Raw genomic sequence first — 14,531 nt, 5'->3', positions numbered from 1 at the left:
CATAGAACACCTGCAATTCATACACCCATTCGCACTACCCCCGAAGGAGCAGGTTTGCAGTTTGGGGGTTTGTCTGAATCCAGCTCTGTCACTGGAGGCCCAGAAATACCTTTTACCAACTGCACCTCAACTGCCACACCTCAACTGCCCTTCCTGCTGTCCATTCTCAGGTCTCTTTAGATTTTAGGAAGACTTTGACCAGGCCTGGACCATAATTCAAATAGGAGGATTGTGCTCTGAAAAGTAAGATATGTGGGGTTGTATCCCATACTAGTCTGACTCAGAGTGGACCCATTGAAATGGGCATGACTTAGGCCCATCAATTTCAATGGGTCTACCCTGCGCTTAGTTGGGTACAACTCAGAGACCCAATGGCCTGAGTGCAAGTGGATACCTACAGAACTTACTTCTCCCTCAGGAACCATTTTGGAGAGCCTGCTCTGGTTACCTTGCAGTTGAGGTATGGGGTGATGTGTGAATTATCCTTGAGAGGGCCTTCCCTACAATGGCACTGAGGCTGTGGGACCAGTTTCCAGCTCCTTCCACTCCTCTGCTTTTGACCTTCTGGTGACGAAAGCAACATGTTGTTGTTGTTGTTGTTGTTGTTGTTGTTGTTGTTGTTGTTGTTGTTGTTGTTGTTATTTTATAAAACAACAGCCATTACACCTATGAGCCACTATGGTGAATATTTCCTCTCCTGCTTCTTTCCTACTTTCCTATTTGATCTTCTGCTTTTGCTGCATTTCTGCATTTGTTTAAAAATGATGTTGGCTGCCTTGAAACATTTATATACATACTTTTTTTATTAAAAAAATACTTTTTTTCATAATTTAGATGCTTTCAGGCATGGACCTTTGGGTCAAGCAGGAAGAGCCTGGTGGCTTCTGACAACTTGCCCGGACTGAGGAACGAACCAGTACTAAAAGCTTTGTATCAGTGTTTCTCAACCTTTTTTGGACCACGGCACACTTGTTCTATGAAAAAAAATCCCGCGGCACACCAACTCTGTGCCGCCCTATATTTAGCAGCAGCCCTACCTTACAGGGTTGTTGTGAAGGTAAGTGGCGAAGGCATCCCCGCCCTCAAGACACTTGCAGCATGTCATGAGGGGAGAGGGGAGAGACTTCAAATGGAAAAGGTGTAAAGAGGGAAATACTCACCGCAGGAGGAGGCTGTGGAACCGAAGGAGCGACTCCTGCCTCCACCGGGAGCCCATCACCGGTTCTCCCGGGCCACTCCCGCACATGCGCAGCAGCTCCGGCCGCTTCCTATTGCTCAAGCGACAAACGAACTGCGCGCCAGAACTTCTTCCTTACAAATCGGCCTCGGACAGGGCTCGGGTAGGAATCCCTCCGCCGAAGTGAGGAGGTTTCCTCTCCGCCCGCCCCCCCAAATAATCCCTAGCATTTCTGAGGCGAACTCATGCAAAGAAAGGGAAGCGAAGACGCTCTTTCCTCAGTTAGTTTTCATCAAAGGAAGCAGCAGCGAGGAGATTTACGTCCAGGGAAGAAAAAAAAGAGGGCGCTGTGCACACGCGTCGAGAGTTGAATCTGCTGGAGGGGGTGGGGCTTCTCGTTTCTCTCCCTCTCCCAACCACCGCTCATTGGATTGAGTGACCTTAAGTCACGTTGGCTGGGAGACACGCCTTGCGTCGTGACCCGGCCGGCTTCCTTTCCGGCGGGTCAGCGACGTGACAATGCAAATCGCCCTTCTCGTCGCGGCACATCAGCCAGCGTCTCGCGGCACAGTAGTGTGCCGCGGAACACCGGTTGAGAAACGCTGCTTTATATAGCAGGCAGTGGCATGGGATTGGCTCCTTCATGTCACCAGATTTCCATCCCAGCCAAAGGGATTCCGGGCTGCCATGCAAGCGCCCGTTTAAATTGCTTCTGTGCAGTTCCTTTGTCCAATCAGTGCTTGGCATCCTGTGCCAGCAAGTTCATTGCTCAGGGTTGTTGTTTTTTACCGGATTCATTATAGGACTTCAGAAAAGGACTGGGAGGGGGAAATGTGCTTTTTTTTTTGCTTTTAAGTTGGATCTATGAATAGAACATTAATCCTTCAGAATTCACGGAAAAGGGGCTTAATTGAGATAAATCCATGGGTGCAAAATGAATGTGATAAGTAAAACTGATAGGGGCATTCTCTTCACGTGGATTCATTTCCAAGTAAGTCAATCATTTGGGGCGAACATTATACTTGCAAGCTCTTCTGTTAGAAGTCTATTATAAGCCAAATTTGTTATAATCCAACCTCCCTCCACCCCCTTTCTCTGCAGTCCTGGCTTCACAATTTGGCAAAACAGAAAATAAAAGTTGATGAGCCAATTGAAAGGATTTTCCTTTTCACTTCAAGCAGTTCATACAACGGTGTATCAAAGGCTGGCCAAGTGCAGTTCCCTCTGTCTGGAATGATTGCCTTCCATTCATTTCTCATTGCATATAAAAGATACACACGACACGCTTCACACAGTTTTCGCCTCTTCTAACTAATAATTTTAATTGGGACAATGTAATGTCTGTCCTAATCATCCAGGAAGGATAGCAGAGTTCACAAACTGCATTGCACTTCGATTTAAGAATGCTTTGAGCATTTGGCATGCTTTAGGAGGAAAGTAAAGGTGTTGGTAGGAAATAAATAAAAACAATGTCATTTTTCAGACCTTCGGTCCATTTCTTTTACCCCTCACAGATTTGGTTTAAGTAAACAGATACCCAGAGCTAATTTTGTCATGTGTTGAAGGAAAAATGTAGGGTTCAATGTCCATCAGGTAGCACTATAGAGTCTAGCTAAATTTGGTTTGGATTTGAAGCACTCTCCAGGCACATGGAAAAAATGTATTGGTTAACTATGGTTTGTTTTCCTTAACCAGAGATTCATGTTATTTCTAAGACTATTGTTAAGGATTAGGCACAGTCAGGGCACACCAGTTGTCTTCATGCAAACATTCTCCAGGAAAAGGGCTTAACTTGGCAACCTAATACATTCGGGATCTTAATGAGGTTAAAGCACCAACCTATGGTTAGTGTAAATCATGGTTAAGCGCTTGCATAGAGCAGAACCTACCTGATCAACTGGTGGCAAATTTCTAGGTAAGATCAGACACATCAGATTTTACAAGTCAGGCAACTATTCCCTTTGGCAGGCAGCTGCTCTTGCTAAGGTCAATCTGTAACATTGGCTCCAACCTCATAAAGATGACAAGAAAAAAAATGAGCGTTTTAGCTGGTGGGAAAGAGCATGTTGTGGGTGGTCACTTACTCACCATGTAATGTGTGAATCAACCTATTCTAACATAACCCCCCCTCTAAAAACCACCAGTGTGCACTTTTCTTGAAAATTGCTTTGCCTCATAACCAAATATGCAGATTCTACTGATCAACCAAAAATTGTAAGATTAACAAGATGATAGACCCAGGTCACTTCCATATGACCCATTAATAGAAAATCCATCCAGATTTGTTTGCACAACATTTTCAGGAAGGTAAGACAGTCAGCTATTTAATGGGCATTCATTCTAATTGGGTTGCCAGGGTGGATTTATGAAGTTGTGTCAAGCAAGTGTTAGCCCGCACTTTCCAGTGTATTTTCCCATCAAGTTTCAGTTTGGGGGGAGAGCAGGCTTGTAGCACTAGAGCACCAAATCTACTGATCTTCAGGTTACAAGCAGCTAACAACAACTAATAATAATAATAATAATAATAATAATAATAATAATAATAGCAACACCAACTATAATTGACCAACATAAATTTGTTGGTATGTTATTGAATCGTACACCAAAATAGTGAGATAGTTCTGTTTTAAAAGCAAAATATGTCTATGAATCCCAATAATCGGAGCCCCGTTTCTTCTTTTAAAAAAGTAGGAAACTACTTTATCTGCAAGAAAATGTTTATTTTTTGTAAACCCCACAGAAAAAAAAAGAATGCAGCCAAGACCGAGTATTTCAACAGAGGTTGTGCCCGAAGGGCAGCAAAAAAATAAAAATAAAAAAATAAAAAATGGGGGAACCTCAACACAAAAAAGTCAGTGACAATAGTCCATGTTTTGCACAAAGATGAAAACCTATGACATTTCTGAGTAACACTTTCATGGTGACAATTACACAAGATGATTCAAAAATGCAAAATGACAGCAACATGCACACCTGGCTAAAGCTAGAAGTTTTTTTTTATCTCAAAAGAATCTGATTTAAAATGATGGATTTTAATACTATTTTTATTGACTTGCTTCTCCTACTTAATTTTTTAAAAAACAAGGCATACTTGCCAATTCATATGAAACTTTAAAAATTGCTGTTGTTTTTAAAGAACTTTGTCATTCCAGAGTCCACTGCATGTTGGCAAAATCATAATGGTTTGATTTTTGATTTTATAATTTTGCTAGTTACTAATACGATTTTGTACCCCTCCCACAATGTCCCCTCCCACCCACACCCAAACCTTAAACACTTTGAAAGTCGCCAGTGCAACACACTTTCCTACCAATGCACAATATACATTTAAACTTAAATCTTTGTGCAATTTTATGAGTTTCTTTTTAAAAAAAATTACTTTTTTTAAAAAAGCTCCTTGGCACAACTGCTGAGATTTTGTCAGCCCCATTGAAATTAAATTGTCAAACACAAGATGATATAAAGCGTAATCACAGTTGGCTTTTTTAAAAAAGAAAACCCTGCAAACTGCCGTGTTCTTGAGCCAACCTGACAGTCTCTTGTATATAGTACATTGCACAATTCCGCCTTCACCAAAACGCTCCCTCTGCTGCTACTGAGCCCTCTACAGCATTTCCTAATCAAGTGAACACTGTTGGATTTTGTACCCAAAACAAACAAACAAAAATGAGATGTAAACTAGGATTGCAACGGGCACCTAAATTACCATGTACGATCTGCAGTAGACTCTGTAAAACGAGCTCGGCATTACAAGCTAAATGATAGCGAAAGGGGAGAAAATTGTTTAAATGAACGAGTTTCCTCTTGAAATATCTTTTTTTTTCCCAAGGCACTGTTGAACAAGACTGTTAGCAGTTCTCAAGTGACTAAGTACAACGATGGGAAACTAAACACTTTACACAACCACCAATGTTACATTATCGTCTACACCCTTTCTCCAATCCTTATGCCCTCCCTTAAAACTGATGCCCCCTTAAATATGGTTTGGTCCTTAGAGGGGTAAGCTAATAGTTTTCTTGCACATGCACTTCCCTGTCCCTCTGCCCCACAATCCACTAACATCATCAAAAGCTTCACTTGAGCACTTAAACCCTTTTGCCCTCAAAAAAAACAAAACCCTAAGGAACTTCCATCATTATTCCTTTGAACTCTTAATTTGTAATTTTGGCTTCATTATGTTTTGTTTTGTGTTTTAAATGGGAAGAAAGGGTTTGTATCAAGCAGAGCTCTGTGTTAATTTATCCTTTCAAGAGGAAACGTTGCAAGAGGTGTTCTTTTTTTGGGGAAAAAGAGAGGCAGAATTTGCTATGTGAAAACCAAGAGTCATGGGTTCTTTTTCCCTTAATGCATTGGCCAAGAAAGAAACTGTATAAAGTTCTGTGAGGTTTTCTAAAAATTTACAAGAAAAAACTGATGGGCAGTTCTAGCCAAACCTTGATGTTCAGGTTCTTTCCCCCCCACTTCCCTCTTTTTTATTTTTTTATTTTAAACAATAAATCAATACAGTCTCACACAATACAAATTTCATCTTGACTGCAAGATATTTTTCTGTGTGATGCCTTCCGTGTGACAAACTGGAAGCGGGCCTTTACTTCTTCAGGGGTTGATAAACTGAGGCATTGGGATCAAGTCCAGAAGGGCTGGTCTCCACAAATTTGGAAGAGTAATGTGGGGAAACAGGACTCAGTGTGCTGGTGGCCGCAGTGTATGTTATGCTGGGCATGACTGCCATGACTTCTGCTATCTTCTGTTTTAGGTCCTTGATCTCCTGATCCTTTTGAATTATTTGCCCTGCAATATTAAAGAGGAAGAAAAAGAACTGTCACCAAATGCAAGGTTTTTATAGCAGACAAAAACTGTGGACAAACATGTTATGGGGTGGAGTCTGAGGGGATCAGAAGTGGCATGATCAGGCGATGCAAGTCACTGCAAAATAGCAAACACCTAAAACAAGATGCACGGCTTTTTTTTTTTAAAGAACTGCAAAGCTAAATTAAAACCTGAGTGTTCCACAGTAATCAATAGGTTTAGCTCTGGCAGATAATTCTCACATTCCCACTACAGCCAAGTGAAGGGGAAGGAAGATCTTTACAAGACACAATTTATTTTAACCCGTTCACTCAGATTTCCTTAATGCTGGAAACTCTTGCTTTACCTATTTCCAAGTTTTTGGGTAGAAGTTATACATCTGCTTTCTTTCCTTCAGTACTTATCTTCCTTATTTGGTGATGGAGTGGGGTGGATGGGGGTGGAATAGGTTTGTACTGGTGGTGAGCATGATTTAGGCAAAGTTGACCTGATGGGACTCTATCTTGAATAGGATATTCCATCCAAAAAAAGAGGGAGACGCTGTTCTTTTGTTAACTTTGTGCGCCCTCTGCTGGCTGAAGTGGACATTTACAGCCCAAAGCAAATCACAAGAAGAGCTGGGAAGGAGCAGGAAGGGGCAGAGTTTGGAAAGTATTTTCACAGCAAAGAGGTCGCCCTTTCCAGCAATATATTCTGGAGAGACAAAATATTTGCCTTTGTCGTACCCCTGCTGCCAAGGCCAATGCTCTTCATGTTGCCCTGCAGTGATGAAACCATCACAGCACAGTGAGACAGGAACAGGACAGCTGGGAGTTCTCCTACCGCCCCCACTTTAAAATGAGGGCAAAGGATGGGCCACTTGATGAACAAAAAAGCCCGGACAAATAAAAAGCGGTGCCAAAGCAGGAGCACAGGAAGGAATGAGAAGCTGTGAATTGAATCACTGCAAACAGTAAAGAAAGGTATTGTTATCAAGGTTGTCTGGGGGCACATACATCTGCTGGATTGCCTCAAAACTTGGAGGTGAAAAATTGATATCTCCTTCTTCCTGGAAGAGAACTCTAATGGCATTTTTATAGAGGCCTGTGCAAGAAGGTTATTTCCCCAAGGTTAGAAAATAAAGTAACAGCTAAGGAGGGAGAAGTACAAATTAAACTATTTAAGCAAATTGCCATTTATTATTTGCTCTTCCCACTTCCCTCAGCATTTTGTTTTCCTGGACAGAGTATACAAAATGAAGAATTCCAGCTGTGCCTGGGCTATTAATTTCCTACCACATTACATTTCTGCAGCATCCGCACTTGGAGTTGCACTCAGAGATCCAATAAAAACTGTTTTCTAGCAGTTTGCTTCTGCTCTCAAGAGAAACTAAACACTGTTGCTTTTTTTGGTGTGGAGTTTGCTGCATTTGATTAGGATTGTCGGACCAAGTCACTGCTGTTCAGGTGGGCCAAAGCAATTACTCTCACATTTCCAAACCAGTCCTCTGCACTCTCTTCAACCTGTTTCCACGGAGACTTTCAGAATTACTGTTGGACATCCAAGCAGTAGTTAACCTGACCGAACAAATGCTGGTTAAGGTTTGAGCCCTACAGCAGCATGGAGGAGCTACTGAAATGTTGCCTAAAGCAAAATTCAGTGTGTCACTTAGGGTCCTCCTCAGGCGAAAAAAACATCTGAGGAATCTCAAGGAAAGCCAAAATAATGCCAAAAAGGCATAGAAGTTTGCTGGGGGCAGTTTACTAAGACAGGACAAATTTATTGGGGGAGGGGGGATTTCCTATTCTTCTTCTTCTTCTTTATTCTTAGCAGGAACAATTTCCAAAACGTAGTTTCAGCTGTCAGCGGCCAAAATCCAAAGGGCTATGAGCAGAACAGGAAGTGTGTATTGGGGCTTTTCTGACTAACCCTTCCTAATGCAGTCCTTCATAGTCCTGTTGGCACACTGGGGCTGTGGAGCAGGCTTTGAAGTACAGTCATACCTCGGGTTATGGCCGCTTCAGGTTGCGTGTTTTTGGGTTGCGCACCGCGGCGAACCCGGAAGTCCTGGAATGGGTTACTTCTGGGTTTCGGCGCTTTGCACATATACACTGAATTGCGACCCACGCGTGCGCAGATGCAGCGCTGCAGGTTGCGAATGTGCCTCCCGCACGGATCACATTCGCAACCCGAGCGTCCACTGTAGTTGAAGAAAATGCAGCAAGGCATAAAAACCAGCAAGCACCTACACAGTCCCCAGTGTATGCACAGAAGTGCTTTTCACAGGAACACTGGATTCTTCGGCTCCTAACCCATGGTATCTCACTGGACAGTAGAGGGCACTACCTCATTTTCTATCACTCTGCCCAGCAGCATGGAGAATCCCACTTACCTTGAGCTATCTCTAGCTGTCTTTTTGCATCTCCTAATGCAGAGAACAGGTCCAACTTGATCCTCGTCTCCGCACTCAAGCTATTCTCTAAGTGCTGTGTCTTATCCTGCATGGCTGAAAGTGCTGACATTAACACCTCTGTATCCTTTTCGTTCTCTTTGTACTTCCGCAGTTCCTTGAGAGTAATTAAAGCAGGACTGTTACAAACAGAAACTTTATACTGAGATAAAGGGGAAAGAACAAGACTGAGGGTTGTGGCTGGGGAAGGGGAAAAATTGGGGTCAAATCTGCAGTATGTTGGGTTTAGGGCAACTTGGTTATATCCTTTGACCTCAAGTGTAGTATGCAAAATATACGTGCTCATACACCATTAAGGCAATTTAGCTCTGCAGAAGCCGCAGCTTGGAAATTGACATGTTCAGCTGTAGTAATACAGTTTTCTTCACCCACCCTCCCCAAGGGCTCAGAACAGATTACAGTGTATTCTTTTGGCTCATTCAACATGAACAATGTACCAATTGCAGAACACAAAGCTGGCTTGATGTGGGGGCTCTTCCAATCTGCTGCTGATTAAGACACACAAATTTCCAGTCTTGAAAACCACATATAACTAGGAAGTCAATGTAAATTGGTGAGATTATGTCAGAGCAAGCTGTATGGATGTTCCACCCCCAGGAAGTCACTCCAAGAGATATGGACACTCTAATGCAGGCATGGCCAAACTTGGCCCTCTAGCTGTTTGGGGACCACAATTCCCATTATCCCTGACCACTGGTCCTGTTAGCCAGGGATGATGGGAGTCATAGTCCCAAAACAGCTGGAGGGCCAAGTTTGGCCATGCCTGCTCTAATATTTATGCCAGTACAGTCTCTTCCTGACCCCACAACCAGTTTTAACCAGTTTTCCTGGGGTGGAATGAGAGTGGTGATGACAGATTTTACCCATAGCCTCTGGATTTTACCCATACCCAAAGCAGGTTGAGCAAAGGCAGAATCTGATATAAGCTAGTGGCAGCCAACCTTCAAGTCAACCTGCATGCCCTGCACTAAATGCAGGAGGACTATACTCCAGGCTGGGAAAGAGACTGTTCCAGTTGAAACAGTGAGATTCTAATGGTGGTGGTGGTCACTTCTAGTTTTCTGAGCTGGGAAGCATGCAATAGCAGTAGAGTAATTGACAGCTGGAGAGGACCATAAGCAGCACTCCACACATAGCTAAGCCCATGGGCTCAAGTTTCCACCACCAGAAGTTGGCCAGCCATGGTGTAAGACAGAAGTGGGGAACCTTAGGTGTGGGGGCCAAATGTGACATTCCAAGCTTCTCTATCTGGACTCAGGACTCTCCCAAGGCCACAAACCCCATCTGGTCTTGATCTGCACCCTGCTTGAGCATTGTTGCCTGCCTGGTTGCATTCTATAGCTCTGATAATGTCTCTTGCTCCCCTTGATGCTGGATAGAGGTGTGTGTAGAAACTAGCACACAGCTACAGCATAAAGGTGAACATTTCATTCCTCCCAATTCTCCCTCTGGTCTTCCACAGTATTGGCATGTGGCCCATGGAAGACTCCCCAGAAGGGAATATGGCCCTCAGACTGAAAAAACATGCTCCACTGTTGGCCTAAATCTATTAGGCCCACTTGGACCTCATTCAGAGAAATATCAACACATGATACTGCCTTATACTTCATCTAGCCCAGGATGAATGGTAGTTGCTCTGAAGAGTCTCAGGCAGAGAATCTTTCTTAGCCCTGCTACCTGAATGCACACACTTTGCTCAATTGGAATACCACAGTTTGAACCTGGGACCTCCTCAATGAAAAATATATTCTTTTCCGCTGCACTGCGGACTCTCCCTACAATAGGGAGAATGCAAATCAGGACTGGAAAACAGGTGGGGCCCCACAGGCAAAGTGAGTACAATAATGAAGTGCTAGAGAAAAGCTCAATAAATTCCAACTTCCTGATAAATGGGGGAGAATGTTATATAACATTCCCTCTCTGTAAATTAAAATGTTTGCTTAAGGGGTTTTGACAAGTTACTCAACCTGTCCAGTCTTTATTTTAAGGGTGGGGTACTCAAACTATTTTAGCCTCCAGAGTTACATGTACTTGAGAACGCTAATAAAAAAAAAAGGTTTTACTTAATATACCCGTTGAAACCACAAAGTCAAACTGTTTTTCACTTTAAAACACAAATGAGAAGCTTTTGATTATTACAAAAATATTCCTTGTACATTTCACAGCTCCTGTGTAGCAAAGCAAGGGCTACGCTACTTTTCCCTAGCCAGTTTGATTATGTGGGCCTGCGGAAGAGGAAACATTTCACTGCAAATTTATGGGGGAAACCATGAACAGGTTCAGAAACAGGTGTAAAACTTGAACCCATGTTTTACACGGTTTTTAAAAATGCATGTTTCTATTTAAAACTGACACTTTTCCTAAAAACTTTAATCAAAGCTTGCTTTTCTAACAATGGAGCAAGAGTGTTATACAAACAAACATATATAGTCTGTTTTAGGTTGGGACTACACTTTTTGGAGGGCAAGTGATTAACCCTTTCTCTGTCCACTGATTATCCCCTGCAAATACCATTCCCTCACTATTTTAATATAATCACATAATCAAACTGGCTAGGGAAAAGTAGCACTCCAAGAGGGCTCCAAAACTACTTTAAATATGTAGTTTATTTAAAGTATTATATTTTAACCTCAAGGCACCTAACATTATAAATGTATTATGAGGATAAACAAGATGATTATCCTACTAAGGCAGAATATAAAAATCTATCAATTCCTACTTAATACTGAACAGTGCCAATCACTTTGAGAAGGAAAAAAAACAAGGCAATCTGCAAATAGATCAAAGTTTTCAGCATACCTGTAGAAACATCAAGATATGCAGAAGTATATGACAGATGAAACTTGGCCTCCAGAAGCGAGTCAAGTCATGAAACACTAGTTACTGATAACTGTGTGTGCATGTCAGGAGCTTCCTTGACTATTTGTGTTTTCTCAGCTCTAGGCTTGTACATCCTATGGGGCTGGCCATCCATGGCCCACCTTCAAACGTAATGTGTAAAAAAAAGCCTAAAGTGGTGTTTGGCAAAGCTCAAGTAGGCAAGTTTCCTTCAAGGAAAGAGGGAGGCATGGCAAACAAAAAGTAGCTTTTAGACCAAGTCAGGCCTATTTAGGATAACAGAAAGAAACACAACCCTGTGCAATCTTCTCTCACAGAAAACGTGGTAGGCATTCTGAAGGGTCAGGTTCAGGTTGTGAAGGAGGCATGCAATGTTGTGGTGCACTCTCATTACCTGCACTTTCATTTCTAGATCTCGTATCTGATCTTCTTTCAGCTTTATGTCAATCGTTAACTTCTTGCACTCTGTCTCCAGGTCTCTGATGCGATTTCGTAAAGTTTCAGTACATTCCCCTCTGCCAAACAAAACAAGAACCAAGGGGGTGGGGAGAGAGAGACTTTCAATGTGTGCCACTTTTTTTTTTTTTAGTGTTGTTACAATCAGGCAGTCACACTTCCATGTCTGCTTATCTTTGGCCAAGTGATGGTGTCACGCGCCTTCATACCTTTTGCTGTTTCTATAAAACAGCTTGGTGATCATCAAGCAAAAGAGAATGCAAAAATGTGGTCCCTCCCTGCAACATGAAACACTGTAAGACTATAATAAAAGCCTGCTGGATCAGGCCAGTGGCATCTTGTTCTAACAGTGTCCAATCAGATGCCTGTGGGAAACCAGCACACAGGATCCAAGCACTCTGCCCTCCTGTGGTTTCCAACAATTGGTACAGTTAAACCTCGGTTCTCGAATGGCTCCGTTTTCGAATGTTTCGGTTCCCAAACGCAGAAAACCCAGAAGTTTTGAACGTTTTGAACGTTTTTTGGAACCCAAATGTCCAACATGGCTTCTGCTTATTATTCTATCCTATTTGTAAAAGCCATCTGAAGGCAACCCTATTTGGGAAAGTTTTTAATATTTAATGCTGTATTGTTTTTAACACTCGATTGGGAGCCACCCAGAGTGGCTGAGGAAACTCAGCCAGATAAGCAGGGTATAAATAATAAATTATTATTATTATTGAGTACAAGAATCTCTTGCAACCAATCAGAAGCCGCACCTCGGTTGTCGAACATTTCAGAAGTTGAACAGTCTTCAGGAACAGATTATGTTCGACAACCAAGGTTTGACTGTATTCAAAAGCACTACTGCCTCCAACTGTGGTGATAGAGAATAACCATCATGGCGATTAGACATCAATGACCCTCTCCTCCATGAATTTGTCAAATCCTCTTTCAAAGCCATCCAAGTTAGTGGCCATGCACTGTGCGAAGTACTTTCTTTTCCTTTTTATGGTATAGACCAGCGTTTCTCAACCTAGTGTGCCGCGAGACGCTGGCTGGTGTGCCGCGACGTGCCGCGACGAGAAGGGCGATTTGCTGCCTTGTCACGTGCCTAGTCACTGCCGCGACGAGAAGGCGGCCGCCATTAGGGGGCGCTGACCCGCCGTAAAGGAAGCCGGCCGGGGGGACTTCCGGGTTGCCGCGGACCGCTCCAGACGCTCCCTGACGAAGCTCCGGGGAGCGCTACTCTTTGCGGGGTGAAAACGGGCGGTTTTGAGGCTTCAAACCCCCGTGTGAGGAACAGGGGGGACCCCCTGCCTAAAGAGGGGTTGCAGGGCATTGGAGGGGTTCCCACAACGGACTGCGAGGTCCAGAAGGGGATCACAGACGCCGGCTGCAGCTCTCTCCCTCCCGCACTGAGAAAGCCTGGCTGCTGAAGCGCACAAGCGGCAAAACCTCCGAAATAAGAAAGAACCGCGACCTGCATAAAAGGTTGGTGCAACTCTACCCTACTGCAACTCTTCAGAATTAAAGAGACTATGTATCTGTAGAAGTGCAAAGAGATAAAAAAAAAGAGATACTTGAAAGGCATTCAGAAAGATACTTTTAAGAGGCGCTTAAAAGAAACATTCCAAACAGACTGAGAGAGGGCAGAAGGGAGCCTTGCTTGCCTTGGAAAGAGATTGCAAACAGTGGAGGAGTTTTAAGAAATAAAAATAAAGAGGGGGTCAACTCTGATGTATTTAGATAACTGCAATATAGGCACAGAGTTAAATTTTTTAACTTTTTTAATGGTGGTGTGCCTCGTGATTTTTTTCATGGAACAAGTGTGCCTTTGCCCAAAAAAGGTTGAAAAACACTGGTATAGACCAGGACATTTATTTCTATTATCTGACTCTGTTTTTTCATATGGTATAGACCAGGACATTTATTTTTATTATGTGAATCTGTTTTTTCATATTATACACTTAAGAAAAAATAACAAGCATATAATAAATTGTACTTTCTTTTGTTTGTCCTGAATCTTCCAATGTTCAGCTTCATTGGATGTCACCAAATTCTAGCATTATGAGAGAGGGAGCCTAGTACCTGGTAGCAGCAGCAAACGCAACAGCCCGTGCAGCAGTTGCTTCTTCCAACTTCTTCCTTTTCTTTTCTTCCATCAACTGCTTTTCTACAAAGGTCCGTGCCTCTTGCTCTGCTTTGAGCTTTTTCTCCAATTGGCCAATGGTCTGCTTATCTTTTTGTTTCATTTGCACAGCATTATGTAGTCTGAAAGAGGGAAGAAAAGGAGCATGATCCCTGCTGCCTTCTTTAGCATGAGAAGAAAATAAAGTACTGTTCTAGAAGTGTAACTTCTGCCTAAGTCTGCTATTAGGGTTCCAGATATCCCATTGTTCAATAAATATTCTTTGAACATCCTCCATTCCTCCTGTATTTTTTGTCTGAACCTGGTATAAACAGCAAGAAATGAAGCAACAAGCAGATACAGTATTCATAAATGTGCGATAAAATAAGAACAACATAAATTACAGAGAATAATTGGAAGAGTTGTTTTTTATGGTTATTCTTTGTTGTTTACACTTTTTTCTTTTGTTTTGTACATTTTGTGTGAATTTTTATATTCTATGTATTTTCTGTATTTTTGTAATTTCTGTATGTATTTTTCTTTTTCTTTACCATGTTTTTGTATTTTAAAATATTAAAATAATAAAGAATTTATATCAAAAAGACTGCTCTCTAGATTTCAGCAGAAGAGGGTAACACATGGGTAGCATTCAATGCTAGTCCTACTCATTAAAATTCGTGAAACTAAGTCAT

General features: G+C 42.4%; 1 protein-coding gene across 1 annotated transcript in view; it reads right to left on the bottom strand.

The window, feature by feature from the left end:
• Positions 1 to 3,876: 3,876 nt before the first annotated feature.
• MACO1 (macoilin 1) overlaps positions 3,877 to 14,531 on the bottom strand; it is a 69,885-nt gene continuing 59,230 nt past the window's right edge. Inside the window, exons 8-11 of the mRNA XM_035118281.3 lie at positions 13,800 to 13,982; positions 11,668 to 11,788; positions 8,358 to 8,532; positions 3,877 to 5,968 (exon numbers count right to left, since the gene is read on the bottom strand). Coding sequence (XP_034974172.1) covers positions 5,766 to 5,968; positions 8,358 to 8,532; positions 11,668 to 11,788; positions 13,800 to 13,982 — 682 coding nt within the window. The 3' untranslated portion in view covers positions 3,877 to 5,765. The remainder of the gene's footprint in view (positions 5,969 to 8,357; positions 8,533 to 11,667; positions 11,789 to 13,799; positions 13,983 to 14,531) is intronic.

The sequence above is a fragment of the Zootoca vivipara genome, chromosome 6 (genome assembly GCF_965207765.1).
Source record: "Zootoca vivipara chromosome 6, rZooViv2.hap1.1, whole genome shotgun sequence".
NCBI lineage: Eukaryota > Metazoa > Chordata > Lepidosauria > Squamata > Lacertidae > Zootoca > Zootoca vivipara.
Note: the sequence above shows the minus strand (reverse complement) of the source record. Positions and strands in the feature narration are given on the sequence as shown.